We start from the raw sequence: 27,824 nt of genomic DNA on the forward strand, positions 1-27,824 counted from the left end.
GCGTTCTCTGCACCAAGCTGAGAAAAGTCTCCATTTCAAAGCGTACAGCTTCCTCGTGGACGGAGCTCTGGAGTGTAGGATGGTCTCTACGACCTCGGCCGAGAGACCCTCCTCTATGAGCCTAGCCCCCTCAGAGGCCAGGCCCACAGTTTCCACATCTCCGGGCGTGGGTGCAGGAATCTCCCGCCCGCCTGAGAGAGTAGATCCCTCCTGGTCGGAATCTCCATCGGAGAGCCTTCCAGGAGAGATATCAGGTCCGAAAACCATACTCGGGTCGGCCAGTTCGGGGCCACTAGGAGTACCTGGGCCCCGTCCCGGCGTACCCTCTCCAGAACTCCTGGAAGCAGAACAATCGGGGGGAAGGCGTACAGAGGCAGCCTCGGCCACTCCTGTACCATGGCATCCAGCCCCAGCGGAGCCGGATGGGTCAGAGAAAACCACCGCGGGCAGTGAGAGTTCTCCGCCGAAGCGAACAGGTCTATCTCTGCTTTCCCATAAACCTTCCATAGGAGCTCCACCACCTCTGGGTGGAGTCTCCATTCCCCGGGCCTCGGCCCCTGTCTCGACAGGCTGTCTGCTTCCTGGTTTAGGGCCCCCGGGATATATACTGCCTTGATTGACAGCAATTTCCCTTGGGCCCACAGGAGGATCCGATGTGCCAATTTGTCCAACGGACGAGACCTCAGACCCCCCTGGTGATTTATATAGGCCACCACGGACGTGTTGTCTGTTCTGACTAGTACGTGGTGGCCCCTGAGGTCGGGCAGGAACTGTTTCACTGCAAGAAACACTGCGAGCATCTCTAGCCGATTTATGTGCCAGTGCCGCTGATGTTCCTGCCATAGACCCTGGGATGAGCGACCACTCATGGTCGCCCCCCAGCCCGTGAGGGAGGCGTCTGTCGTTAGCGTTACGCGACGAACATGAGCCCCCAACACGGGACCCTGAGATAAAAACCCCGGGTTTTTCCACATGACCAGAGCACGTAGGCATCGCCGCGTGACTTTGATCGTGCGGAGCGGATTTCCCCTCGGGGAGAACCCCTGTGTTTTGAGCCACCACTGCAGTGGCCTCATGTACAGTAGGCCAAGAGGTATCACGTTGGACGCTGCTGCCATGAGACCTAACAGTTTCTGGAACTGTTTCACAGTGACGGCTCGGCCTAGCTTCTGTTCTTTGGCGGTTGCCAGGATCGACGCTATGCGTGTTGGCGATAATTGCGCCCGCATAATTATCGAGTCCCAGTTCACACCTAGAAAAGTGGTTCTCTGAGCCGGAGAAAGCACACTCTTCTTGGCGTTCAGCCTCAACCCCAGCTTCGACATATGGGCGAGAACAGCATCTCGATGCTGAACCGCCATCTGCTCTGTATTCGCTAGAATCAGCCAGTCGTCGATGTAGTTCAGTATGCGGATGCCCTGAAGACGCAGCGGCGCCAGAGCTGCATCCACACACTTGGTGAACGTGCGGGGTGACAGTGCTAGACGGAAGGGAAGTACACGATATTGGTATGCCTCTCCCCCAAAGGCAAACCTCAGGAACTTCCTGTGATGTGGACGGATGGAGACATGAAAATACGCATCTTTGAGGTCTATGGTGACAAACCAATCCTCCGATCTGACCTGCGCTACAATCTGTCTGAGTGTAAGCATCTTGAATTTGAGCTTGGCCACCGAGCGATTCAATAGCCGCAGATCTAATATCGGGCGTAAGCCCCCGTCCTTCTTCGGCACGATGAAGTAACGGCTGTAAAAGCCCGACTCCCTGCTGGGAGGGGAAACCCTCTCTATAGCCCCTTTTTGCAGGAGTGTCTCTACTTCCTGTGCCATTACCAGAGCCTGCTCCGGGCCCACCACTGTGGGTAGGACACCGCAGAAAGGAGGTGGCCGACTTCTGAATTGTATGGCATACCCCTTTTCTACTATCTGCAGGACCCACTGAGATATATTTGATAGACGTTTCCATTCGTCTAGAAAATCTACTAAGGGAACCAGCCTCTCGAGGCTGGCCTCTGGTGTATTTTGAGCAACAAGCACAGTGCCCTGAAGCGGCGGACCGGCAGGGAACAACTGACTTGACTGCTCGGGGACCCCCCGAAGGGGGTGCGGACCACCCTCGGGTGGCCCGCGGAGACCGACTGCGCCCCGGCATTGCGGCAGGGTTGGCAGCGCGGCCCCCCGAGGGTGCCGTAGGGAAACGGGTACCGTAGGCAGGGGTAAGCACCGTTTCCCTACGGGGGGAACCACCCTCAGCGTCCTGACGCTTCTGGCGTCAGGAACGCTTCGACGAGGCCTTCTTGGCGATCAGGACTGTCCGCAGATCAGCCCTGCCCCTCGAAGGCCTCGTCTGAGAGCGCCGCCCCTGGTCCCCGCGCTGAGGGGGAGCCCGAGCGGCGACGCTCTGCTTCTGTTGTGCCCTGTGAGCTGAGCTCGTACTCGGCTTGGGCTGCCTGATGTCAGCGGCAGCCCCAGGGACCTGGACTCGGAGAGGGAGAAACTGCTTCAGCGCCGCAGCTTGTTTCTTTGACTCCTGGAACCTCTCGGTGACAGTGTGTACTGCGTCACCGAAGAGGCCACCAGGAGACAGCGGCGCGTCGAGCAGAAAGCTCTTCTCCCTCTCTTTGATTTCGGTGGGGTTGAGCCATAAATGTCTCTCCGTAGCCACCAATGCTGCCATCGAGCGGCCAACACATCTGGCCGTCTCTTTGGTGGCCCGGAGAGTTATATCAGCTGCTGTTCTGAGCTCATTTATGACATCACCCCCCACTTCATCGCGTCCATCTAGGTCCCTAAGCAGGTCAGCCTGATACGCCTGCATAATTGCCATGGTGTGAAGGCATGCAGCAGCCTGACCTGCAGCCGAGTACGCTTTGCCCACCAGCGCCGACGTTGTTTTCAATGGTCTGGTGGGCAAAGTCGGGGCCTTTAGGGACGATGCCGAGGAAGGCGAGAGATGGCTCGCAAGCGTCTCTTCTACCTTTGGCATCGCCCCATAACCGTAGTGTTTCAGCCCCATGATGTTACTATAGACCGTAGTCTGAGGGCTGAACACACGGTAGGATGCCGGTCTCTTCCATGATGTTGCCACCTCGGTGTGCAAATCATGGAAGAATGGCAGGCCCCGCCGCTGAGGTTCTGAAGCGCGAGCGGGCAGGAATCTTTCGTCTAATTTACTAGAACGTCTCTTTCCTGCCTCAGATCTTTCTACGGGCCAGTCGATGTTTAATCTGGCCACGGCTCGCGTTAGAACCTCAACGAGCTCATCACTCGCAGGGGACTGAAGTGGCGAATCTTCAGTCGCGATGCTCTCAACGTCCACCTCCTCGGAGCTGGATAGTTGGAGCACCGGCGGCTCTCTCGGGGGGGAAGAAACCGCAATGCGTGCTTCCAAGCCCCGAGAAGAACCGCTGGATGGAGCGGGTGAGGGCAGAGATAAGGCAGCGCCCGTCTCAAACCCCTCCGCAACATCCAATTGTGAACCCCACGACTGCAGCCTCCGCTCTGCCTCGGCAGCAGCGGGACCAGAGCCGCGGGGAACACGAGCCGAGGCACCCTCCTCGAAGAGTGCCCGGCGGGAGCGCAGCGTTCTCAGTGGCATACGCTCACAGTGCTCGCAAGCAGCCCCCTCGAGGGCTGCCTGGGCATGCTGCGCTCCCAAGCAGGCAACACAAAGAGAGTGTGTATCCCCACTCGTGATGTAGCGTGGGCAGGGATGAACACACCTCTTAAAGTTACTGCTTTCGCTCGCCATTTCTCTATCTATTTTATTTTCTCTTTTTTGTGAAATATATATGAAATATTTAACAAAGGGTGGAAAAACTCTTTCAATAGACAGACAAAAACACCAAATAGACAGACAGGTTCACACAGATCGCTTACTGAAGGCACAGAAGCTAGTTCCTGTTTGTTTTCACGGACGTTTTATAGCTTCCGGTCGATGACGTCATCACGCCGACGATCGATCTTTTTTCCGATGGAATGGTTCTACAGGCGCTTCACGACGCATTAACGCAGAGGCGTTCTCACAGCGTTTCGACGCAGCTCGAGTTCCCCGAAAGGGAACCACACACTCTGTTGACTTTGAGCGAGGGGGAAATGCAGTTTTTAAGGAGATGTTCCAGGTTTAATAAAGTATTTAATTAATTTAAGTATTTAGAGCATAATGTTGGTGTGTAAGTGTATAACCATAAAGGCAAAAAGACAACACAATTTTATCCTTGATAATTAGATGTTACATAGATAACTTTTACACAGATAAGGTTCGCGAGCCGTTTTATCACACTTATCACACATATTTTTTGCATCTCGTAGCTATACTTTTGAAACTGTGTATTTTGACATGTATAGACTGGCCCCTTTCTATAAATATTTGGTAACACTTTATTTCAGTGGTCCATTTTAGACATACTACTAACTGGAAGTAACGTTGCAATATGTCAACTAGCCCTGGAGTATTAGTAGACTGTCTGCTTTATATCTGCTAACACATTATTGTGATGCTCCCCAAAAGATATGTGAATGATTATAAGTTACTTTGCAACTACATGTCAACTTGTTGTAAAGTCTATTAATGATGCACATTAAATGTTCTCCACCCCAGTTGTCTATTTAATCCTCATTTATTGACAACCCCAAGAAAATATAAAACGGTCACCTAAATAGGCTTAGGTGATAGCATGTTGATACTAATAAGGATTCAACACCAAGAACAATGGGAACAGAGAGTATTCCGTGCCCACTGTATATCATGTGCAGACATGTATTACTTGAATTCAAACTTAAATAGCAATTCAAAACAGTGACACAGGCCAGCTGTGGCTCCTTCAGAGCCGGAAAAACCCCATTATTATTGTGCAAACACATTCACAAATCCAACATTCATCAAGTGATGTACACCACAATATAACAACGCTTAGCACAATAAACAGCAACATCACACACATGCAGTTCAACTGTATATCACATACCTGGCAACAACTTGCATTATTCTACTAACTCAAACCATAACACCTAACCCTAATCTAACAGTCTGCTACAGTCTTCTAATGCTCTAGTACTGGTTTGTTGACCTGTAGTTTCAAATTGACTTATAGTTAGTAGAATTTTCAAAGTGGACCATCAAAATAAAGTGGAACCAAATATTTAGCATAAATATTTTCCTTCTATAAATATATTAAAACAAAATACATGAAATATTAAACAAAATGTTCAATATTACATAATATTATTTACATAAAATAACACATTATTTTGAATGAGGCATTTGGCTTAAAATGCATTAAAAAAATAATTCTGCAATTATTGCAGGCCCCTATTATCATTCACATCTTTCACCCCTTTATCTTTGGCCCTCCTTCCCAATCAAAGGAAGAAACTCGTCTCATTTCCTGCTCAGTCTAATAGTCATCCGCTCTGTGGTTCAAAAACTGAATGATCATCATGACTGGTCTAAACCAAACTTGAAATCTAAGCAAGAAAACATCTGAAAAGATTCTTTTCAAGAGCAGTTTCAAAGAACAACTTTGTCAAAACAACCTCGCTTTGTCAAAATATGTGCATTGTAAAATTCTGTAATTATTTAAAGACCACTAATTTTGTGGTTTTAATCCATATATGTTAGTTATAAAGGATTAGCCTAGAAATCTAGACGCACCCTAGTGGCAGCAAATCTAATCTGCTGCGAGTGTCGTCTAGCAACTCTCAATACATTTCTGAGCTGTAAAAACCAAACTCTGGTCAGACCAATCACATTGTGTATAGAGTCGGTGGGCGGGGCTTAACAATGACGGCCGAGTTGCGCTTGCGTGCTTCTAGTAAACACAGAAGCTGGCGAACGGCGGTCTTTCGAATCAGCTTTGACCGCGACTCTGGAAGACTTGGAGTTAAAGGGGGGGTGAAACACTCAGTTTCAGTCAGTGTCATGTCAATCTTGAGTACCTATAGAGTAGCATTGCATCCTGCATATCTCCGAAAAGTCTTTATTTTTTTTATAATTATATAAGAAAGATGCGCTGTTCCGAGTCTTTCCGAAAAAAGCCGAGCGGGTGGGGGCGTATCGTGTGAGCGGAGCTAAATAATGACGTGTGCGCGCGCTTTTATTGTGTTGAGTGCGTCGTAAAGCTGTGTCATCCCTAACAGCGGGAAAAAACTTTATTCAAAATAAAAATATGGCTTTTAATCAGATACAGCCATACATCTATGATCCGGAATCAGACCCAGAGGCTGCAGTTGAACAGGAGCAGCAGCAAAAACGACTAGAGCAGGACGTCTCTATGTGGTACAAGTTATACACTAACTATATAATATGCTTAGCGGCTTGTGTTATTTACATATTTATACTTGAATTATATCGTCGTATTTTTGTCTTTGAAGGTGTACATGTGGGAAGTGCAGTTGTGCACGTGTGTGTGTGTGTGTGTTTACGCGTGGTTTGTGTAGACATGGTTTTGCACGGCAGGCTAAGTTAGTGTTTACATAGAAAGACACGGAATAGTAGCGCATTTGAATGAAGAAGCGCGCTTATTTAGTTCAACATATTTCCCCACTCTTTGTGTATTGTTGTTTGGAGTGCTTTTACAATACACAAACATAAAGTTACACATATAGTGGCCAGCTAAACAAATGTATGCACTACACATCGCATGCTCCATTGATCAATTAACTATACGTGATCATGTTTGGGCTACTTGATGAGCATAGGCAAAAACACAGACATTTGAAGCAGTCTCACTCACCGCCTGCGGTTCTAACGTTGGGACCTTTATCGTTGGGACTGCTCCATCCTTCAGCATTAGGCGATCGGGAAAATCTGGCGTCGAGCTGGGTCTTGTTTATGAAACAGTCGGCACCGAAATGCAGTGAACAGACATAAACCTTTGCGCAACTCAGTTGCTGATCCGGAAAAGCAAATTCCATCCACTGTTGCCTTAACGCGGGGTTTTTTGGCAATCTGTACAGGACTGTCTTGGTCTGGTAACCAAAAACGCACTTTTTTGGTGGCATTGTTAATTTCTTGAAGTCACATCACCTGTGCAGCGCAGCCTACGAGCCCCGCTTTGATGGGCGTAGCCTGTTGCGTTCGCTCTCTCCCTCTCTCTCTCTCACGCTCTTCCGGTAGAATTGTCCGTACGGCCCATACAAGGAAATTCCGCCCCCATTAACGTCAAAGTGGACCCATGATCGAAAAAAACTTGCCGAAACTTATGACTAACCGGAAGTAGTATTTTTGACAAAGAAATACTCCCATCAAACGTCCACCTTAACTTCTGAAACTTTGTCTATGTTTAGTATGGGATTCCAAGTCTTTAACAGTGTAAAAAGATCAGTATGCATGAAACAGCATTTCACCCCCCCTTTAAGCTTTTCTCTGAGAAAAGAACAAAGAACGGCACTGAAGCCATTATTAAAAAGGTCAGATGTGTTCAGAGTTTTGCCGACCGGATACGGCGAAAGTTTAATCTGTCAACTAGCTCTGCTTGACGTTGCTCTGGTTGTTTGAAGCGCTATTGCGTGCAGAGGGAGTTCGAAAGACAACCGTTTATCCTGCCCCTCGGATTGAGCCCTGTCAATGGTGAGTTTCCAGACCAAACATCTTGATACGGGTCTGGCTTGTCAGGCTAATAAAGGATTAGTTCACTTCAAAATAAAAAAAAATCCTGATATTTTACTTACCCCTATTTCATCCAAGATGTTCATGCCTTTCTTTCTTCAGTCGAAAATACGTTTTTTTTTTTTTGAGGAATTTAACATTTTTCAGTATTTTTCTTCACATAATAGTTTTCAATTGCAACAATCTGGTTGAAGGTCCAAATCAATGCAGTTTCAAAGGAATTCAGAGGCTCAGCATCTGTCTTCTAGTGAAACGATCGGTCATTAAAAAATGTAAAATAAAAATGAATATACTTTTTAAAAATTGCTCATTTTGTGCTGCTCTGAGACGTGCAAGTGATAGTTCAATCACAACGAAAACTAGACGTAGGCAGAAGTACCGCCCCAAGCGAATGTGCGAAGACGAATACAAACACCCTTTTTACAAAAAACACTCCATCCAACATCGTTTTTTACCCTTTTTTTTTGCTAAAGGGTTATTAGTTGTATTAGTCTTTGCATGTGCACTTTGTAAACACAGGGGCAGTACTTCTGCTTACATCTAGTTTTCGACATGATTGCGCAGTCACTGGCACATCGCAGAGCCACGCAAGATGCGCATTTTAGGTTAAAAAGTATATTCATTTAAAAAATAATAACAATGTAATGACTCTGAATTTAATTATCGTTTCGCTTGTTAAGACCCTATTTTCATCTTGAATCATCTTGTCTACTTATGTATAAACCTATACATAAGAGCCTGACAAAAATGTTTATTTAAAAAAAAAAAAAAAAGGTCAGATGAACTTAGAGCCTTTTACGTCTGAAATCTTCATATATATGCTAGTATACTTGCTTGTAAAGTAATTTTAAGGAAGCTTTAATGAGACAGGATATTTTTAACAAAAGTTCCTCATGCTTGGTGTCCGATGTGTTTCTTTCTTTATCTGTACAGATAATCGCTGTATGGACCGGCGCTTTTTACCCACTCGTTCCAAGCACCTAATGGCACTAGCTAGTTTCCCAGGAGCGGGGAATACTTGGGCCCGTCACCTTATTGAACTGGCCACGGGGTATTACACCGGGAGTTACTACTTTGATGGTTCATTGTACAACAAAGGTTAACTTGACTTTTAGTTCACCATAAAGCCATTATGTTTCTGTCTTGCTTGCTCATGGTCTTCCCTTCTTGTTGTTGGACTCTTTGAATATGCAGGATTCAAAGGGGAGAGGGATCACTGGCGCAGCGGTAGAACCATATGCATCAAGACCCATGAGAGTGGCAGGAAGGAGATTGATACCTTTGATGCCAGCATCCTTATGATCCGGAACCCTTATAAAGCACTCATGGCTGAATTTAACCGAAAGTATGGCGGCCATATTGGATTTGCCTCTCAAGCTCACTGGAGGGGGAAAGGTGAGATATTTATCTAAAGATAAGCTTTTAGATAAGCTTTATCTAAAACCTAGTGATCACTTGGTGTGAAACACAAACACCGCTTCTCACATAGAGTTATCTAAAGATAAGTTTTTAGATAAGATTTATTTAAAACCACATAACCTAGTGATCATTGTGCGAAACACAAACAGCGGCTTTTCACAATCACAACACTGGCTGTTAACTTTCTTTTCTGCTGCTGCCATATTGATCATTTCACCCATTACAATTTGTCCATGTCCTCTCTGGTTTGACTTAAACATATTACTGAGCGAATGGTGCAATACTCTGCAAACCATACAAAATACACCACATTCACAAATATTAAGTAAAATAGAACATTTTAATTAGATGGAACTGTTTTATAGATATTTTTAAGCACTAAATATAGTAAGAAAATATTTTAGGCAACATTTCTCTCAACAAGTTTCTCTCTCTCAATCCAGTTTGAAAGTTTGTCAAAATAACTTCCGTTTGTTGCTGCTGACGTCAATTTGAGGGTAAATCTGCTGTACTGCGGTCGAGAGCGTGCGCTCATCATACAGAAAAAGCCATGACTGTCTTTTATGTGGTTTTGTTGAGATCCTTTTCCTTTTTTAACTCTGAAACCTCCTAAAAAAACTGATTCAGAGAAACTGATGCTTATTTTTAGTCTGTTACTAGGCACCAAATACTTGTTTCTGGTGTTTACTTTTTGAATGGTTTACTATTAAACCAAGATTTTGCATTGATCAAATATTTGTGAAAAGTCATACAGTCCATAAATATATTGTGCAAAGTTGCCTTTACCCCAACCAAGTCCATTTTTAAGCAACGTTTGCTTTTTGTTCTGCTTCTTTACAGTATTTTTTTCCCACAGAAAAGAAAATGCTTGTGACATTTTGGTGTCTTGTTTTTTGTCTCGTTTCATTTTTGATTAGGTTTCAATTTTATTGACAAGTGTTTTTTTAAACTCTTCTTAAAAAGTGTCCCTCAGTTGTTGTTCTTTCTGATGCATCATCCTAACCCAAAAAGCAGAAGTGTCTAAAATCAGCATTTTTTGCTTCTTCTTTTTTTATTCTTCAAATGTTTTTACATCTTTTCTCATTATGATTAGGAACATTTTAGTCACTTTGCTAGCTATTGCTTTTCTTTCTCCCAGCTGATGATAATCAAAAGAAAAAATAGTATTACATGAAAATGAATATGCATCGGTTCACAGTATGACTTTGCTTTGACTTTTGCTTAACGTTTCATTCAGAAAAGCCTATCAGTGATTAAAAATCTAGTTATGCAGTGCTATTCCAGCCTTCACAAAAACATCAAGTTGTGTTGGCCGATGTCTGTTATGTTTGGTGTGGTGCTGTCACATGTCTACAGATGTCTACGTTTTTCTAATGCACAAAATCTTAGGCACCATGGGACAGCATGTTACTGTAAGACAGGGTGTCTAATTTTGCTCCTGAAGGGCCGCTGTCCTGCAGAGTTTACCTCCAACCTCATTTAAACACGCCTGAACAGCTAATCAATGTCTTTTGCTATAAACATACTAGAAAGAAAGCCACTGGAAGGCAAGCCTGCAACCTTTAGCCAAAAAAGCGTAACGACTAATGCTTACACTGTGTCTTTGTCGGCACGCAGGGAAGGAGACTAGAGGCGTTTTTTTAAATGGATGTCAGTGGAGAAGAGGCTTCACTACACTGAATAAATTGCTTTGTGAGGAAATAGCATATTTTTTAATGAATCAATTGGCTGTCCGCTAATGTTTAACATGTTTTATGCTTTTATGTTATATTTTTTTGTTGGGAACTATATGTAGATTTTCCTATGATAGAAAGGTTATTATATAAGAGAAGTCAGAGAAGGCAATGTCGTGACAGGTAGGTCTTTTTTACGGAATCATCATATATTTAATAGTAATACCAATGTTTTCTTTCTTTGGATATCAGGTTTTATGATAAGACTTGAATTCTAATGACTGCATGTGTGCATATGATGCAGATATTATCCATTTTAATGAATAAAGAGAAAATTAATAATTATCAATATGTTGTTAAAATTATGTGTTCCTTCTTTTGCTGCCAGGTTAGACTTGTATTGTATTTATGACTGCTGATGATATAACGCTTTTTAATTAATTAAGGTAAAAAAAATAATAATACATATTTTAATTAATTAAATATCTATTAAATTACAATTACATTTTTAATGTAATCTTAAATAGAGTTTTATAGGCCATCAGTGATTAGAAATGCAGCATATTCACACATTTTTTTCCTTTCAGTAAAGCACTTACATTTACTTGACCATGTTTGGACATGCCTGTTGTTTTTCAAGAAGTTAAACTCTCTCTCTCTCTCCCTCTCTCTCAATCAGAGTGGCCAGAGTTTGTGAAGAACTACGCTCCATGGTGGGCATCCCACACACTAGACTGGCTGAAATATGGGAAGAAAGTTCAAGTAGTGCACTTCGAGAATTTAAAACAGGACCTTTTCTCTCAGTTAAAAGGCATGGTCATTTTTCTTGGCCTGGAAGTGTCAGAGGACCGCCTGCTGTGTGTGGAAGGACAGAAAGATGGGAACTTTAAACGCTCTGGGCTCAGAAAGCTGGAATATGACCCTTACACGCCTGAAATGCGTGCCACCATTGACGGGCTTATTAAGACTGTGAACACGGCACTCCGAAAGAGAAACCTGTCTGGTGTACCAGAGGAGTACATGCCCAGATGATACTCATCTCTTGACTTTTTTTCACAGAAATGTTTTTCCTTTAAAAATGTTCAGCTATTTCCCTAGAATATGAAATTGTTTATCATCGTCCTCCATTCAGTTTGCACTAAAGTGCTGGATAAGAATATATCAAGAATAATCTTAAGATACAATTCATAGTAAGACAGGCTTGTGCAACAATTTGGCTCCAGTTAGCTTGGCTTTAAGTTTAACCACCATGGATCCATCTTCCTTAGGTCAATTTAAGTGTGCAGTAACCACTAATTCAGTTTGTCATCACAGGCATTGACTGTTCATGGTGTATATGAAAGTGTCTGTTGCCACCAAGACATCCGGGTCAACTGTTTAGATGGACACATCCCATCTGTATTTCATTGAGTTTGTCACTACTGGACTACACTAGGATTTATTAAGCACTTCAGTTTCAATGGGAATATATGGACAGCGATTTCATGTTTAACATCGGAACCCCAGCTCCCTGTTCCCTAAAAATATCTGGACATTGCCTTCTTAAAACCGATCAGTAAAATAGGTATGGACAACAAAAATCCCTCAAACTATATCACTTGATATTAGATAAATGCATGGACATGTTGTCTGCATTCAGTGATTTGCAGGAAATTGCAGATATAGTCCTTTTACAGGGCTTTTGAAGTAAAGGAAAGCAACCAAGTTCTTCTGTTTATGCTTTGTTTAGAACACTTTTATGTTGAGATAATTTCTTCAAGTTAAATGATTTAAGTTTTGGTTTTCGCTGAGGTTTTGAGATATATTTGCTGTGGGCAATCAAAAAAAAAAAAAACTAATCGTCGTGGTCACAAAGTAAAAGAAATGGGGGCGTCTTGTAAATGGCTTAAAATAACACATTAACTGACCCTTTACTCCACCACAATTATAGTAATATATTAAAGGGATACTGTAGTTCAACCAAAGATACAAAATTTGTAAGGTTTTTTTTTTATTTTTATGTTTTGACAGACATGACACATGCAGCTCTTATATTAGAAGATGTGTGTGTATTGATTCTTAAAACATTTGAAACAATATGAAGGAGAGTAAAAAATGGCAAGTTTTAAATTTTTGGATGATCTATCCCTTTAAGCAAAAACCCCATCTTCACCAACAGTATGTAATGTGCATTGAATAACTTCCCATTTCCTTTGACAAGCCTGAAAAGACTTCAAATGAAATAATTCCTCCCAAACTATTTCAGGTTTTGAATGCAATTATTAACTTGTTCCCTGTAGAAATGTTAAGAACTGTTCTTTGTTTTCAGTGTTTTAATTGCAGGTTCCCTTTCAGTTCGTCAACTTCAACGTACATCGAAACTGACCGACAAATTGGGGATCATTATCAGAGACCAATCTACTTTGAGTGTTTAAAAATGAGCCAATGACTATTTGCATGCGGTCCACGCTCCGCCCCCAACGCGGGTATAAATACGGAAGTGGAATACCGCATCCCGGCTTTCTACTTTGGAGCCAGACATTGATAGTCAGTGTGTTTTATGAGTCAGAGAAGGATCGTTCAGTCAAGCGGTATTGGTGAGATGGCACATTGCAGCGGTGGCCGCGAGTGTAAAGAGCACATAAACTGCTGTTTTCACAGCTCGCTGGGCGTTCTCCATCGAGTGCTCAAGGCGGGCTTGCACCCTTGAACCGATGTGAGCCACGGCCATTTCCCCTGATAAGAGCAGTTTCTTTTTCTAAAGGAGCAACACGGTTTGACCTTGCATCTTTCTCAAGATGTCATTTAAACCATGTGTTTCTGGATGCCATTGTTTTCTGTCCCCACTTGTCAGTCGTGATCGTTGTCTCATGTGTTTGTGCGTTCAGCACTCTGAGGCTGCGATTGTGAATGACTCATATCCCCACTGCGGGAACATGACCATTGTGGTCCTATGGTCTAGGCTTGAATACCTCAAAAGGGGTGGAGTCCCATTGCATATCCCTCAATCTAGTGGTTCTCCTGCTGCAGAGCAGAGGGCTGCTACTACTGCGGAGAAGCTGCGTCGTCTTTGCTATGGTGCTCCTGCAGGTCTACCAGGCCAAAGCCTGGGTAGTTCTGACCCAGGGGTAATGCAGGAACTGTGTGCAGCAACGGGCCTGGCTCTTAGGATGACGAAAGTCACTGCACGCTCCCTGGGTTGGGCTGAAACTGGCGGACATGACCCCCAAAGGTGTTCGGTTAGTGTTGCACACCCTTTTCTGCAAGATGGGTTGGTAGGATCCCCAGTTCGTCAATCAGTTCCGACATACGTCAACTGAAAGGAAACATCTTAGTTATGTATGTAACCCTCGTTCCCTAAAGGAGGAAACGGAGACGTACGTCCTGTCACCAGGTGCTGTGCTTCCGCTGAAGGACCGAGTCACTAGTTCGGCTCCTCAGCAGAAAAGCGAGGATGTGGTATTCCACTTACGTATTTATACCCGCATTGTGGGCGGAGCGTGGACCCTTTTTTAAACACTCAAAGTAGATTGGTCTCTGAAAATGATCCCCAGTTTGTTGGTCAGTTCCGACATACGTCTCCGTTCCCTCCTTTAGGGAACGAGAGGTTACATACGTAACCAAGACATTTTTTAATTCAAAACAGAAAATCAACATTGTATTCTATAAAATAATCTAGAAATCAGGGGTGAAAGAGAGTATAAAGCAATGTGCTAAAAAGACAAAAAAGCACCGCGTGGGTACATTTCTGCTTTTCAGCTAGAGATCTAACAAATAACATTCAATATATGTAAATACACATATATATTTTTGTAATGCTCACATGGAGAATTACTTTAAAAAACAGAAAAGTATCACCTCTATTTTTGAAAAGGCTTTTAAATTTGAGCATTACATGCTTTTCGTTTCAAAAAGGAACAAACCTGAAGTGTCTTTCTGAATGTATTTTGTATGGAATGAATGTAAGGAATTTCTACCAAATAAGAAAATCAGAGAGTGATTGCCAGCAGTGGAGAGGAAATTACAGATTTTTATTATAATTGTAAGCTCAGAGAACTGTGTGAATATGAGGAAAGATTCTGCTCTTGTTTAGTGCTTGATGCATATGTCCTGGCCAATAAATTGTAAAGCCCCAAATTGTCAGATGCCCGGCATTCATTTATGTGTTTAATTAGTTTTATTTATATTTATTTAAGGTTTGTTGGGATTTGAGCAGACTATTATTGTGCATTGTGAAAATTCTGATGAAAACAGTACTACCTGTTTATCCAACCAATGGCAGATGGGTGGAATGTCTGGAAAACAAAACCCTAAAACATTTCTGAAATTCCGTTGGCTGCTAATGCTTCAAAAATTGTGCACTTCACTTTTAAATCTCCCTTTAAAGCTCTGTTGTGTAGTATTTTAAATGCTGGTAGTTTTGTTACTTCTTGGAGTTCCACTCTTTCATGAAATTGCAAAAACAATTTTCAAGCTTGCAATGTAAGGACAAACTTAGTTTCTGAAAAATCGCATCTTGTCTGAGATATTGAAAATATATACCAAAAAGTTTCAGGGCAGCAAAGGTACCACAAATCTGTCTGGAGATCTTTTCCTTGTCTCGTGTTTTCAGGGGAAGTGTGATTTGAACAGCGCTTGATTGGCCAATGCTCAAAGCTCATTCAGTGGTAAACAGAGTGTCTTTGTGATAAAGTTACTGCGTTCATAACAACGGAGATCTGACTAAATAGCACATGTGTGAAGACAGTCAGTCAGTCTGTTTTACTCATACTGTGCATATATGACTGAGCGGTCTGAACCAAAATGCTAACTCAACAGTGAACTTGCAGCCCGGCATTCCTGACTAATTTAGTTGTTGAATGATAACTGCAAATCCCCTCTATGAATACAAAATGTAATATGCAAATGTAGCAATCTGTTAAAAAGTTTCCAAGAAAAAAATCTTATCAGATACAAGCTAATATTTTTTGTATAAGCAGGAAGTATTAAAAGTATCACATCATACTTAAAAATGGAATAAAGCGGAAGTGTCTTTCTTAATGTATTGTGTATTAAATTATTTAGGCCAATAATAGGGGTAAATGTAGCAACATGTTAACGAGTTTTCAAGAAAAACATCTTATCAGATACATCCAAACACAAGAAAATTACCAACACGATAGAAAGTTTAGAATTTTTTTTATTGTATATCTGTATGTATATTTTACCATAACAGAGAGACATGACAAGATTAGTTGATCTAGCTCAGATGATGCTCAGTGCATTCAATCGTCAATAAATTCCCAATTTCTTTGATGCCCCATTCCATATATTTATGTGTTGATCAGTAACATGCAAAAATAAGATAGTTATTATAAAATCAGTAAGCAAAATGGCATTTTAATATAATTTTTTTTTAACAAAAAAGTAGCTTTTATGAACCTATTTAAATTCATTTATGAATTTTCAGCTGCGTTACATGCAACAAATAAACGTGTTAACTTGTTAATGTGAGTCTTTTCTATTGGCTAGAATTCTCCAGTCAGACTTGGAAGAAAATTAAGAGCAATATATTTTATCCAAGAGATGTTTAACAAATTCAGACGGTAGCAGAAACTCTGTTATCCACAGAATTGGTAATGGAAGTTCTTTGGAAACCGCTTCGGGTCTCGTCATCAATGGCGCTCTCAATCTTTGACAGAAAGGCATAGCATTTCTTTATGTCCTTGGCCATGAATGCATAGAGGAATGGGTTTATAAAGCTGTTTGCAGTTGCAAGAGCAATAGTTACTTGTATGGTTGTTTGAAAGACAGGATTGTGCTCTTTTATGTACAACTCTATAATAGAAACAATGTGAAATGGCAACCAACAGATAAAAAAAAGTTGTAATGAGTAATGTCATGATCTTGTAGGGCTTGGTGGATTTGGACATTTGGTTTCCTCTAAGTTTACAGATCAGGATGGAGTAACAGGTGGAAATGGTCAAAAACGGAATTAAAAACCCAAAAGTAAAGCACATGAACACGACGGTTGTGTGGTGATTCTCATAGTTGTTATAGCAGACTGTTGATGAATTATTTGTAATTTCTGAAAATTTGGCAGATGGAATGCTAAGCAAAACAGACATGAACCAAGCTATCACAATAACTACAGAAGCTTTCTTTACAGTGCGTTGATTTTGGGCCCAGACAGGAAAATTGACTGTGATGCAGCGATCCACACTAATGATGACCAGGATGAAAATGCTGCTGTACATATTGAGGGTCGCAACAAAAGAGGTGAACTTGCACATGAAGAGCCCAAAGATCCAGGTGTCCGTAACCATTCTGTTAATGATGAAAGGGAGAGTAGAGCAGAAAATGAAGTCGGACAAAGCCAGGCTCAGGTACCAGGTGGTGTTCACAGACTTCTTCATCTTAAAACCAGCAATCCAGATCACTGCTCCATTTCCAAAGGTGCCGAGAAGGAATATGATCACATTGACAATAACTATGATTACACATGCTGCTTCTCTGCAGGAGCCAGGATGTACATCCACAGAAACCATGTGATGTTGAATGTCATTCAAATGATCACCGTAGTAGTCATAGTCATCTGGTTCTGGAGTTGAATTCATAATGTCTTGTTAGAACTGAATAGTAAGTTGAGTTCTGTAATGAAAGCAATAGGCAATTTATCCAAATGTATTTAAAGTGAAGCCATTTTGCATGTTTCTAAAAATGAATGCATTTGCTAAGCAAAAACATGACACTTGATTTGCAATTAACTGTTTCCCCCATAATTTCCATCTGGTTACTTTGGGGAAATTATTTATTATTTTTAATCAGTCCTTTTCTGACATGCCAATAAAAAAGCCCAACGTCGCCAAAATTCTCCGGTCACTTTCCTTATTTTTTTATGTAAACTTCAAGCACTTTTCTGTTTATCCTTGTTATTTTAAACGACTTCCGATGGGTTATTTGTATGAAGTATATTGGCTAATTTGTTACTAAATCAGTCTAAGTCAGTGTTTAAACCACACAGAACCACAATTTACACAAGTGGCATCATGCTATTCACATTCTAATTTTAAATACAACTAACTCACTTTGAACAACATGTATAAATTATGACTGACAAGTATTTTTGTTAAGTGAGAAGGTTGCAATGCTTCTTTGCATCATGTCTGATATCTACAAACTGTAAAGGTGTTTGCAATCCTACATTTATAAAGTAGGCTATCTTATTTGATTCTGTTGCACCATGAATTAGTCACATGCATCTTTATGCTTTTACTGCTTTCCGTCTTTAGAACGATACAGAAAACAATGTTCCCCGCATAATCAAATACACATAGGCTAGTGTAGTGTGTATCTTATATATCTTTGATGCATTGGCGCTTATGACATCTCTAAAGAATAAATTACCTCACGAAGAAAGCCTCAGGCCCCGATCAGAAAGAACGAACTTTTTCAGTCTTTTCTGGTTGACTTTTTTTTTAGGCCGTGTGTCCAAAGCGTTTTTTCACACCGCTGGCCGGCGTATTCAAATGTTTTCTATGGGAGCGCCGCGTTTTTAGAACGCCATGAGCGTAACGAGCCGCGGTGAGCGTTCTGCGTTTTTTACTAGTCGCCGAGAGTTGAATGTTCAAATTTTAATAAAACGCAGCTCTCATCACTGTCACTCTTCACACAGCCGTCCAGTTACAGTGGTGGAGGGGCGGGACAAATACAACACCGACCAACCTCCACATTATACTTGTACAAAGTCAACAGATGAACGCGAGCAGCATAATAACGGGACAAAATAAATTAAAACAAGAGACAGAGCAAATACTTTACAATGTATCGGCATTTTTATATAGAATCAATACAGAAACAAACTATCTGTGAAATGAGGTAGCTGCTAGTAACACTTCTGAGGATAACAGCCTATCATAACACGCTGCACTGCCAAAAAAAAAAAAAACCGCTCACAGCGAGGCGTTTTCAGCCGGCTAAAAGCACTTTGGTGGACACGCTGCCTAGGGTTATAGCCTCTCAGGACCTGAAGTCAATCGCATTGAAAGGCCCAGCAGAGACTGCACTTCCTTCTCCAGCTGAGGAAGTTAAACTTGCCACATCAGGCGCTACTGATGCATTTTACTCATCCGCAATAGCGTCTGTCCTCTGCACCCTAGTCTACACCGTCCTGGAAAGCTTATCAAGGTCTGAAAGGTTACTAGAAAGTTTCACGCATGTCAGTTTTATTAGGGTTGAAGCTAAACTCTGCTGGACTTAGGCTCACCACCCCGGGAGATGCTTTACTTCACGGAATATAATTGCTTTTATTGGAAAACATCTTATCATTTAATGACCCTAAAGCCTATAGTTGCTCGTGTCCTGTGCTGAAGCGTTGCATCGTAGGCCTACACACTGAATGAGGACCCTAGCATACTTGTAAAAAACGAAGTAGGCCCCTACACCGAGGATGCGGAAGTGTTATGTTATATGCTAATTATGTGGATATTGCCTTCAGATGTTATGATGCTTCTTAAAACCAACAAAAATCCTCAAACTATGCCATGTTTATTAGATGAATGCATAGACAACTCAAAAAACAAGCTGTCTTTGCGATAATGTCATTGTATGATAAGATCTGACTACATGAGACTCAGAAGTTTGTATGAACCACTGCTATGCTAAATGTCAGAAATGCAGGGCTGCAGACTAAATGATTGAGCGATCGGAAGCAAATTATGAATCTTTTTAAAAGGGTATTTTGAATAATGAATATGATGATGCATATGGACTTTTATAGAATTTTTAATTTTGTCACATTGCAACCATTCGAGTTGCAGTCTGCAGCCCTGCATCCCTGACTAATTTAGTGTTAGGAAAAGCATTTTTGAATGAAAACTGCAAATCACCTCTAAATAATGTACCAATTATATGGGTAAATGTAGCAACATGTTAAAAAGTTTCAAAGAAAAACATCTTATCAGATACATGCAAATACATTTTTGCTAAGCTTTTAAGCAGGAAGTATTAAAAGACAGAAAGTGTCACATCATACTTACCATATACAAATGGAATAAAGCGGAAGTATCTTTCAGAATGTATTGTGTATGGATTGAATTACTTAAAGGCCTATGGTATAATTAAGAGAATTACCAACACAATGGAAATTGTTAGAATTTTTTTTTTTTATTGTATATTTATTTGAGCAAAACAGAGAGACATGACAGGATTATTTGATCTAGCTCAGATGATGCTCAGTGCATTCAATCGTCAATAAATTCTCAAATTCTTTGATGCCACATTCTATATATTTATGTGTTGATCAGTAACATGCACAAATTAGATAAAGTTATCATTTAATTCAGCAAAATCAGTAAGTTAAATGGCATTTTAATATACAAAACTTTTATAGAAAGTAGCTTTTATGAACCAATTTACATTCATTTATTCATGAATTTTCAGCTGTTACATGCAACACAAACATTTGTACAACTTGTTAATGTGAGTCTTTTCTATTGGCTAGAATTCTCCAGTCAGACTTGGAAAAAAATTAAGAAAAATATATTTTATCCAAGAGATGTTTAACAATTTCAGACGATTGTAGAAACTCTGTTATCCACAGAATTGGTAATGGAAGTTCTTTGGAAACCGCTTCGGGTCTCGTCATCAATGGCGCTCTCAATCTTTGACAGAAAGGCATAGCATTTCTTCTTCATGTCCTTGGCCATGAATGCATAGAGGAATGGGTTTATAAAGCTGTTTGCAGTCGCAAGAGCAGTAGTTACTTGTATGGTTGTTTGAAAGACAGGATTGTGCTTTTTTATGTCCAACTCTATAATAGAAACAATGTGAAATGGCAACCAACAGATAAAAAAAGTTGTAATGAGTAATGTCATGATCTTGTAGGGCTTGGTGGATTTGGACATTTGGTTTCCTCTAAGTTTACAGATCAGGATGGAGTAACAGGTGGAAATGGTCAAAAACGGAATTAAAAACCCAAAAGTAAAGCGCATGAACACGACGGTTGTGTGGTGATTCCCATAGTTGTTATAACATATGACTGTTGATGAATTATTTTTAATCTCTCTAAATTTGGCAGATGGAATGCTAAGCAAAACAGACATGAACCAAGCTATCACAATAACTACAGAAGCTTTCTTTACAGTGCGTTGATTTTGGGCCCAGACAGGAAACTTGACTGTGATGCAGCGATCCACACTAATGATGACCAGGATGAAAATGCTGCTGTACATATTGAGGGTCGTAACAAAAGAGGTGAACTTGCACATGAAGAGCCCAAAGATCCAGGTGTCCGTAACCATTCTGTTAATAATGAAAGGGAGAGTAGAGCAGAAAATGAAGTCGGACAAAGCCAGGCTCAGGTACCAGGTGGTGTTCACAGACTTCTTCATCTTAAAACCAGCAATCCAGATCACTGCTCCATTTCCAAAGGTGCCGAGAAGGAATATGATCACATTGACAATAACTATGATTACACATGCTGCTTCTCTGCAGGAGCCAGGATGTACATCCACAGAAACCATGTGATGTTGAATGTCATTCAAATGATCACCGTAGTTATAATCTGGTTCTGGAGTTGAATTCATTATGTCTTGTTAGAACTGAATAGTAAGTTGAGTTCTGTAATGAAAGCAATAGGCAATTTATCCAAATGTATTTAAAGTGAAGCCATTTTGCATGTTTCTAAAAATGAATGCAGTTACTAAGCAAAAACATGACACTTGATTTGCAATTTACTGTTTCCCATAATTTCCATCAGTAAACTTCAACATGTAAAAATTAAGACTGAAAGTATCTTTGTTAAGTGAGGATGTAATGTTTCTTCCTTGTATCATGTCTGATATCTACAAACTGTAAAGGTGTTTTGCAATCGTGAATTTATAAAGTATCTTATTTGATTCTGTTGCACCATGAATTAGTCACATGCATCTTAATTCCTTCACTGCTTTCAGTCTTTAGAACGATACAGAAAGCAGTGTTCACCGCATGATCAAATACACATAGGCTAGTGTATCTTATATATCTTTGATGCTCTTGCTCAAATGACATCTATAAAGAATAACTTACCTCACGAAGAAAGCCTCTCACACTGCCGTTTGCAATGCTTCAGATACGTACTTCTGCTGCTGGGTTGTTGTTGTTTTTTTTTTTTTCATGTAAGTGGCTTAGCTATTGGCCAAATTTTTTAACACCTAGTTCCTCTGTAAGATACAAACTAATTTCTGAGAACTGAGACTTGACAGATGGCCACACTTATCCAGTACCCTATTCAAAGTGGCTCTGTTCATTTGATAGTTATAGCGATAGGGTGGCTTTGAGGTTAAAAACCGAGAATGAAGTGTCATTTTAGTGAACAGACCAACACGTATTAAACTCGGCTGCCTTTACCATTGTGGAGGATGCTGAAGTGGGGTATGAGGGGAAGCACACAGTCCAATGATTGCAGTCAAACAATGAAGTTTATTAGTTGCAAAAATGTTAAGTCATACAAATGATTAAAGAATTCTTGCTTACATCAGGAATCCATTTTCATAATGCATAATGATGGTATAATTTACTTACTATATAGCAATGAAAATTAGGACTGTAAATCTAATCACAAAGCCTCAAATTAAGATAATTCATAACCATTACATTTTTGTGGCAAATATGTAAATCATTAAATATATAAGTGGCATCAGAAGTCAGTATATTGTTCCTTTCCATGTCATTTACAATAGGCATATGACTGGCATAAAATCATGTTGGTCTGTCCTTTGATTTCATTCACAGAGGATGGGTTATCATATTCCATTTGATCTATGTACATGATTTTTGTCAGATATTTTTGGTTGATGCACCACATTTTAAGATTTTAAGCATTTCTAAATGGTTACAACACATCTTAAAACAGTTGTGCACTGTCATTTTCAGTGACATTTTCATTTTCGTTTTACCTGTTTTCAAAATGATGCATTGCATTAGGCAATGTTGTGTTTTAGGGTTAATTATAGTCTCTCTGGGCATGAAGTCAATCACATTGAAAGTCCCAACAGAGACTGCACTTTCTTCTACCGCTGAGGAAGTTCAACTTGCCACATCAGGCGCTGCTGATGCAGTTTTACTTATCCGCTATTGCGTCTGTCCTTTGCACTTCACTAACTGTCTGATTTTGCTCAGCTGACAACTACAGAGGACAGTTCAGATTGCTGAGAGGATTATTGGTGCTCCACTGCCCACCCTCCAAGAAAGATACACATCCAGAGTGAGGAAATGGGTCAGAAATCACTCTAGATCCTGCATATCCAAGCCACCTTCTCTTTGCACTTTTGTCTTCTGGCCGGCACTACAGAGCACTGAGCAGAACAACCAGGCACAAGAAAAGTTTCTTCCCAGAGGCAATCTACCTCAATAACAGTTAATTTTCTCCCCACTGTGTAATTAAATGTGCAATATCACTTATATTTACTTCTCATTCCAAGTATTTACCTCTTATACCATTACATATTAATTCTATCATATTTGTATAAAGCATACAAGTTTCAGATGCAAAAGCCTCTAAAACCCACTTTGGTCAAAAATGAGATAACGATACTAAGTAAATGCTCTCAAAATATAGTATACGTTCATAAAATACTGTCAAATCCACTAAATCCCAGCCTCAGCCCATTCAGAAGTACCGGTACTTAGGGAGAAAGCTATACTTAGAAGCCTGAAAAAAAGGCTTATTTTAAAGAAAACCGTCAGACGGATTTGGAGGCTTTTGCATCTGAAGTCTTCATATACATATATAAATCACATTGATTTATTCATTTAAAAACTCTCCTTCCATACATTTTGAATATGAAAGGGAAATTCCTACAAATGTTCATGCAATAAGGTCAGATGCAAAAATAACTGTGTCCATGCCTTTTCATCGCTAAAGTAGTTATTTATCTTTCTTCCGCTGGCACAAGCTGTTAGAAAATCTGGTCCTTAGTTGTTTTTGTTTAGTTTTTTTTGGTTAAGCTTTGCACAACAGTTGCCCTCCAGGAACGAAGTTTGACACCTCTGCATTAAATTGACAGCCCTAATATGAAATTAATTACTTCCAGTTTATTCTTTAGATATGAGTAGATGCCCTTGTATCCACTGAGCTAGAGCGAGACAAATAGCGACTGATCGTTCGGCCATCTTCTCCAATAGCATTCTCGATCTTTGATAAGACGGAGCTCCTGAACTTCTTCCTGAAGTTATTGCCCATGAAGACGTACAAAACAGGGTTTAGAAAGCTGTTAGCTGCAGCAACAGTGGTGCCAATGGTCAGTCCGATAGTAATGACTTCAGTGTTGAATGTTTCGTTTTGTTCGATTAGCACAAATGTGTGGTACGGCAGCCAGCACAGGAAGAAGGTCAGAATGAGAGCCGTCATAATCTTAAACGGTTTGTTGGACTTGGCCATTTGGGTGGCTCTCAGTCTGAGGATGATGAGAGTATAACAAAAGATGATGAGGAGGAACGGCATCACAAATCCGAAAACAAAGCGGCTCGTTGCAATGATTTTGTGACTGTACGGGCTGGACGTGTAGTTGTTCATGCATCGGTTTGTGCCCAGGTGATTCTGGACATCGCGGAATACAATAGACGGGATACTTAAAGCTGCAGAGATTATCCAAGCGAGTACAATTAACACAGATGCTTTTCCAATAGTGCGGTGATTCTGTGCCCAAACAGGAAACATGACGGCGATGCAACGATCCATGCTGATGATGACGAGGAGGAAGATGCTGCTGAACATGTTGAGGAACATGACAAAGGACGTGAACTTGCACATGAAGAGGCCGAAGATCCAGTCCGAGGTGACACCGTAGGCAATGTTAAAAGGCAAACAGGCACAGAATATGAAGTCAGATAGAGCCAGGCTTAAGTACCAGGTAGTATTGACTGACTTCTTCATGCCAAACCCTGCAATCCAGATAACCACCGCATTTCCTCCAAGGCCCAGCAAACAGATGATCACATTGATCACCAGCAACGACAGGCAAAGAACATGAGTGAAACAAACGGTGTGTACTGTTGTGTGGAAAGAAACTTCATCGTAAGTTATATTACTGGAGTTATCATAATCAATGTCATTTTCATAATCATAAGTTGAATCATAGTTAAATAGAAAATCTGCTGAATCCATTGTAATTTATGTCGATTCCCTGTAAGAAGACAACAAAAAGATAATTTGTTAGTTAAATTGTTCTTCACGTAATAACACAGTCAGTGTTCCCAGATTAAAACTGCTCAGCTATTTCATTTAAACCTAAAGTTCAATGTAATTTCATGAAAAATAAACTTTTTTAAACAAACAACTTAAACTAAAAAGTACATAAAATAATAGATTCAATATTATATAAATAAATTATATTAATTATAAGCATCTCTTTGGATAGAGACATTCATAGGTAAGCGCTTCAAATTGGTTTGGACTAAATGTTCACAAGTCTTATAAATTATAGCAGTCTCTCACCTTAACCAACAATCAGTGTCTCCAGCATTACCTCACCAGCACCCATTTGACATCTGACGACTTTGTCGCTTTTGCATTTATAAAGAACTTTCCTTTCCTTCTCTTGGGCAATATTGTGCATGACAGCACATGCTGTACTTCCACAAAACACTTCCAAAACTGTTTATTTTTTCCTCATCAACAAGATCCCCTATTTTCACTTCTTGATTTTATTTTTTTCTAGTTTTGGAAAAATAGGCAAACAAACTCAAAGCTTTGGTTGTCTACAGTGATCTGACGTAATTCAGTGATGTTATGTGACGCTGAGCCATGGGTAAGAGTTAGGGTAAGCTGAGGGTCACAGCTCAGAGGTCACATACATAAATAATAATTTCATTTAAATAATAGTCAGAGGTTGTAGAATATAAGTAAGCTTACAAAGATGAAGAATTAAATAATTCAATAATCCACAGAATAACAGGAGAAACACAAAGACGAGACCGGACAAAGAACTAAACAAAACAGGGAGTATACACACTAGTAAACTAGGTCACATACAAACAGAACTTAAACACAATGGAACAGAAATTAAGCACAATGAAACTAAGCCAAAACAGAGCATAAAAGGAAGAAGGAGGCTCTGGAGGAGGATAAGGAAGGGAGAGGAACAGTTGCTGTATGTGTTTCCATTGCAGTTTAAAGTACCATGAAGATTAGTCTGGTGACGAAGGACTGCGTGTAACCATTTCTGTTTGAACCACCCGCTCTAAGCGGTACTTGAACCCTGGTCCACTGTAATGAGAGTCGGACACTCTAACAATGAGGCTAAATGCTGCAACCTCTAGCATTAGTCACTAGCGCGTGTCTTAAGATTAGAGGAAGGAAGTTCCAGCTCCGTTACATGCGCACAGCTTTCCAGAGCCCGCTGGATTTCAAATAACTTTAATAAATCCTGAACCAGGTCATTGGTCCATCGGTCATTTTTTAAACTTCATTGTTGATTTGAATAGTAAACAACTCTTATGGTATGCACCACAACAGACTTTTAGGTTGCAATAAAATGCTACGTAAGTTCAACCAATCAGCATGTTGAGCTCCCAAGTCCCACCCCCGAAAGTTCCTGAACTAAAAAAAGCCCCGTTTCCACCACAGGAACTTTACCCAGGAACTAGGAACTTTGGGTGGTACTTCGTGTGTTTAGACCGCAGGAACCAGGGTCTAAATGAAGTTCCGGGTAAATATTTCCCCCTCCAAACGGCCCTGCTCGCGAGGTAGTACTTTTTCAAAGTTCAGGAACTTTCGAGGGCGGGACTTGGGCGCTGAACATGCTTATTGGTTTAGCTCACGCAGCATTTTAGTTCAACGGGCATTTTTAAAAGTCTTTTGCGAGGTTCGTTCTGCGTTCAGTAAATATCAGTCTTGCTCTCTGTCTGGTGGCGCGCGGTCGTCTCAGTCATCTCACGTTCAATGTCCGTAATAGCTGATAATAATATACATTGTCATTTTAAATCTAGCTTTACAAACTTTCTGAATATGCTGCATTCTGCTGAATCTGCAAATTAGTGCTCTTTAATGTCGTTGTTAATTACCTCGTAAACCTATACATAACCAGCAAAAACAGCACAGCTTGAATCTCTTCAATACTCGTTATACATTTTTTTTCACCATGTAAACGACCTGACCGATTACTTTTAAGTGTGTGTCCTTACATGACGTGACGGCGCGCGCCGCGCTCATGTTGACAAGAGAGGAAAGTAAATTTTTCTGAGGGGTAAACTTTTTATTCCGTGAGTTATGAAGATAATGTTGGAGTAATGACACAGCGTATATTGCCCCAGGCAGTTTTTACTTTAACTGCGCCTGACAGAAGATTTTTTTTTCTGAGATGATTATTACACTTTACAACAAATAGCTATAAATAATACTGTAATAGTCCTGGTGGCCGTTAAGAGTTGCTATGGCTACAGTTAACACATTCAGCTGCTGGAGAGAAAACAGCGGCGACATTTTTGATGCGACAGACAAACTGCATGTGACAAAATGATTGCGATTGAAAGTCATCACATGTAAACACCAGATCGGTTTAGATAACGTTTTGGAGGATTTGGAGGAGCAGTCGTGCGCAGTCCTACATCACCGGACTCATTTGCCTAGTCTTCTCGGAACTTTATCGCGGTCGAAACGCAGACAGCTGCAGGTCTGGGGGGGAGAAAAGTTCCTGTAAAAAAGTTCCTGGTACAAATTGTTCCGGGTAATTTTGGTGGAAACGGGGCTAAAGTAGCTCACAAAAAGTACTACCTCGCAAGCAGGGCCATTTTAGGGGGAAATATTTACCCAGAAATTCGTTTAGACCCCAGTTCCTGCGGTCGAAACACACAGAGTACCACCCCAAAGATCCTAGTGCCTGGGGTAAGTTCCCGCGGTGGAAACACGGCTCTACTCCAGCCAGGAAGGTGGTCTGCAACATGTCCACAAAATGATGGAGACACTCTCAATGACACCATGGAAACGGAGATGAAGGCAAAGGTAGTGGCGAAGATGGCAAGCAGATGGAACCAGGTGACACTGCTGGTCCTGGTGGCCACAACGGAGCCGTAGGGAAGACCCCTTTGAGGTGGAACCAGGGTACTGGAGGGTTGAGTTTAAGGTCAAATCCATGTCGCAAGTGAGGTGATGTCTGACCAGTGTGGAGCCAGAGAATCGAGGGAGCC

At 41.0% G+C, this 27,824-nt stretch overlaps 3 protein-coding genes and 1 pseudogene across 3 annotated transcripts in view; 1 reads left to right on the plus strand and 3 right to left on the minus strand.

Moving 5' to 3' along the window:
* wscd2 (WSC domain containing 2) overlaps window positions 1-13,781 on the plus strand; it is an 81,363-nt gene extending 67,582 nt beyond the window's left edge. Inside the window, exons 9-11 of the mRNA XM_067439270.1 lie at window positions 8,542-8,706; window positions 8,803-9,003; window positions 11,380-13,781. Of these exons, the coding sequence (XP_067295371.1) occupies window positions 8,542-8,706; window positions 8,803-9,003; window positions 11,380-11,732 (719 nt within the window). The 3' untranslated portion in view covers window positions 11,733-13,781. The remainder of the gene's footprint in view (window positions 1-8,541; window positions 8,707-8,802; window positions 9,004-11,379) is intronic.
* Window positions 13,782-15,435: 1,654 nt separating this feature from the next.
* On the minus strand, window positions 15,436-17,461 carry LOC137071350 (chemerin-like receptor 1; annotated as a pseudogene).
* Window positions 17,462-19,820: 2,359 nt separating this feature from the next.
* Window positions 19,821-22,008, minus strand: LOC137071352 (chemerin-like receptor 1). The gene is made up of 2 exons (XM_067439272.1): window positions 21,726-22,008; window positions 19,821-21,278 (listed from the first exon to the last, which is right to left on the minus strand). The coding sequence occupies exon 2, from the start codon at window positions 21,242-21,244 to the stop codon at window positions 20,228-20,230; it is 1,017 nt and encodes a 338-aa protein (XP_067295373.1). The 5' UTR covers window positions 21,245-21,278; window positions 21,726-22,008; the 3' UTR covers window positions 19,821-20,227.
* A 58-nt stretch (window positions 22,009-22,066) lies between these two features.
* On the minus strand, window positions 22,067-25,202 carry cmklr1 (chemokine-like receptor 1). The gene is made up of 2 exons (XM_067439271.1): window positions 25,135-25,202; window positions 22,067-24,823 (listed from the first exon to the last, which is right to left on the minus strand). The coding sequence occupies exon 2, from the start codon at window positions 24,802-24,804 to the stop codon at window positions 23,740-23,742; it is 1,065 nt and encodes a 354-aa protein (XP_067295372.1). The 5' UTR covers window positions 24,805-24,823; window positions 25,135-25,202; the 3' UTR covers window positions 22,067-23,739.
* Between the last annotated feature and the right edge of the window lie 2,622 nt (window positions 25,203-27,824).

Source organism: Pseudorasbora parva, chromosome 3 (genome assembly GCF_024679245.1).
Source record: "Pseudorasbora parva isolate DD20220531a chromosome 3, ASM2467924v1, whole genome shotgun sequence".
NCBI classification, from domain to species: Eukaryota; Metazoa; Chordata; class Actinopteri; order Cypriniformes; family Gobionidae; genus Pseudorasbora; species Pseudorasbora parva.

Coding starts and splice junctions, on each gene's coding strand:
- LOC137071352 (XM_067439272.1), bottom strand. CDS start 21,244: ATGAATTCAACTCCAGAACCAGATTATAACTACGGTGATCATTTGAAT.
- cmklr1 (XM_067439271.1), bottom strand. CDS start 24,804: ATGGATTCAGCAGATTTTCTATTTAACTATGATTCAACTTATGATTAT.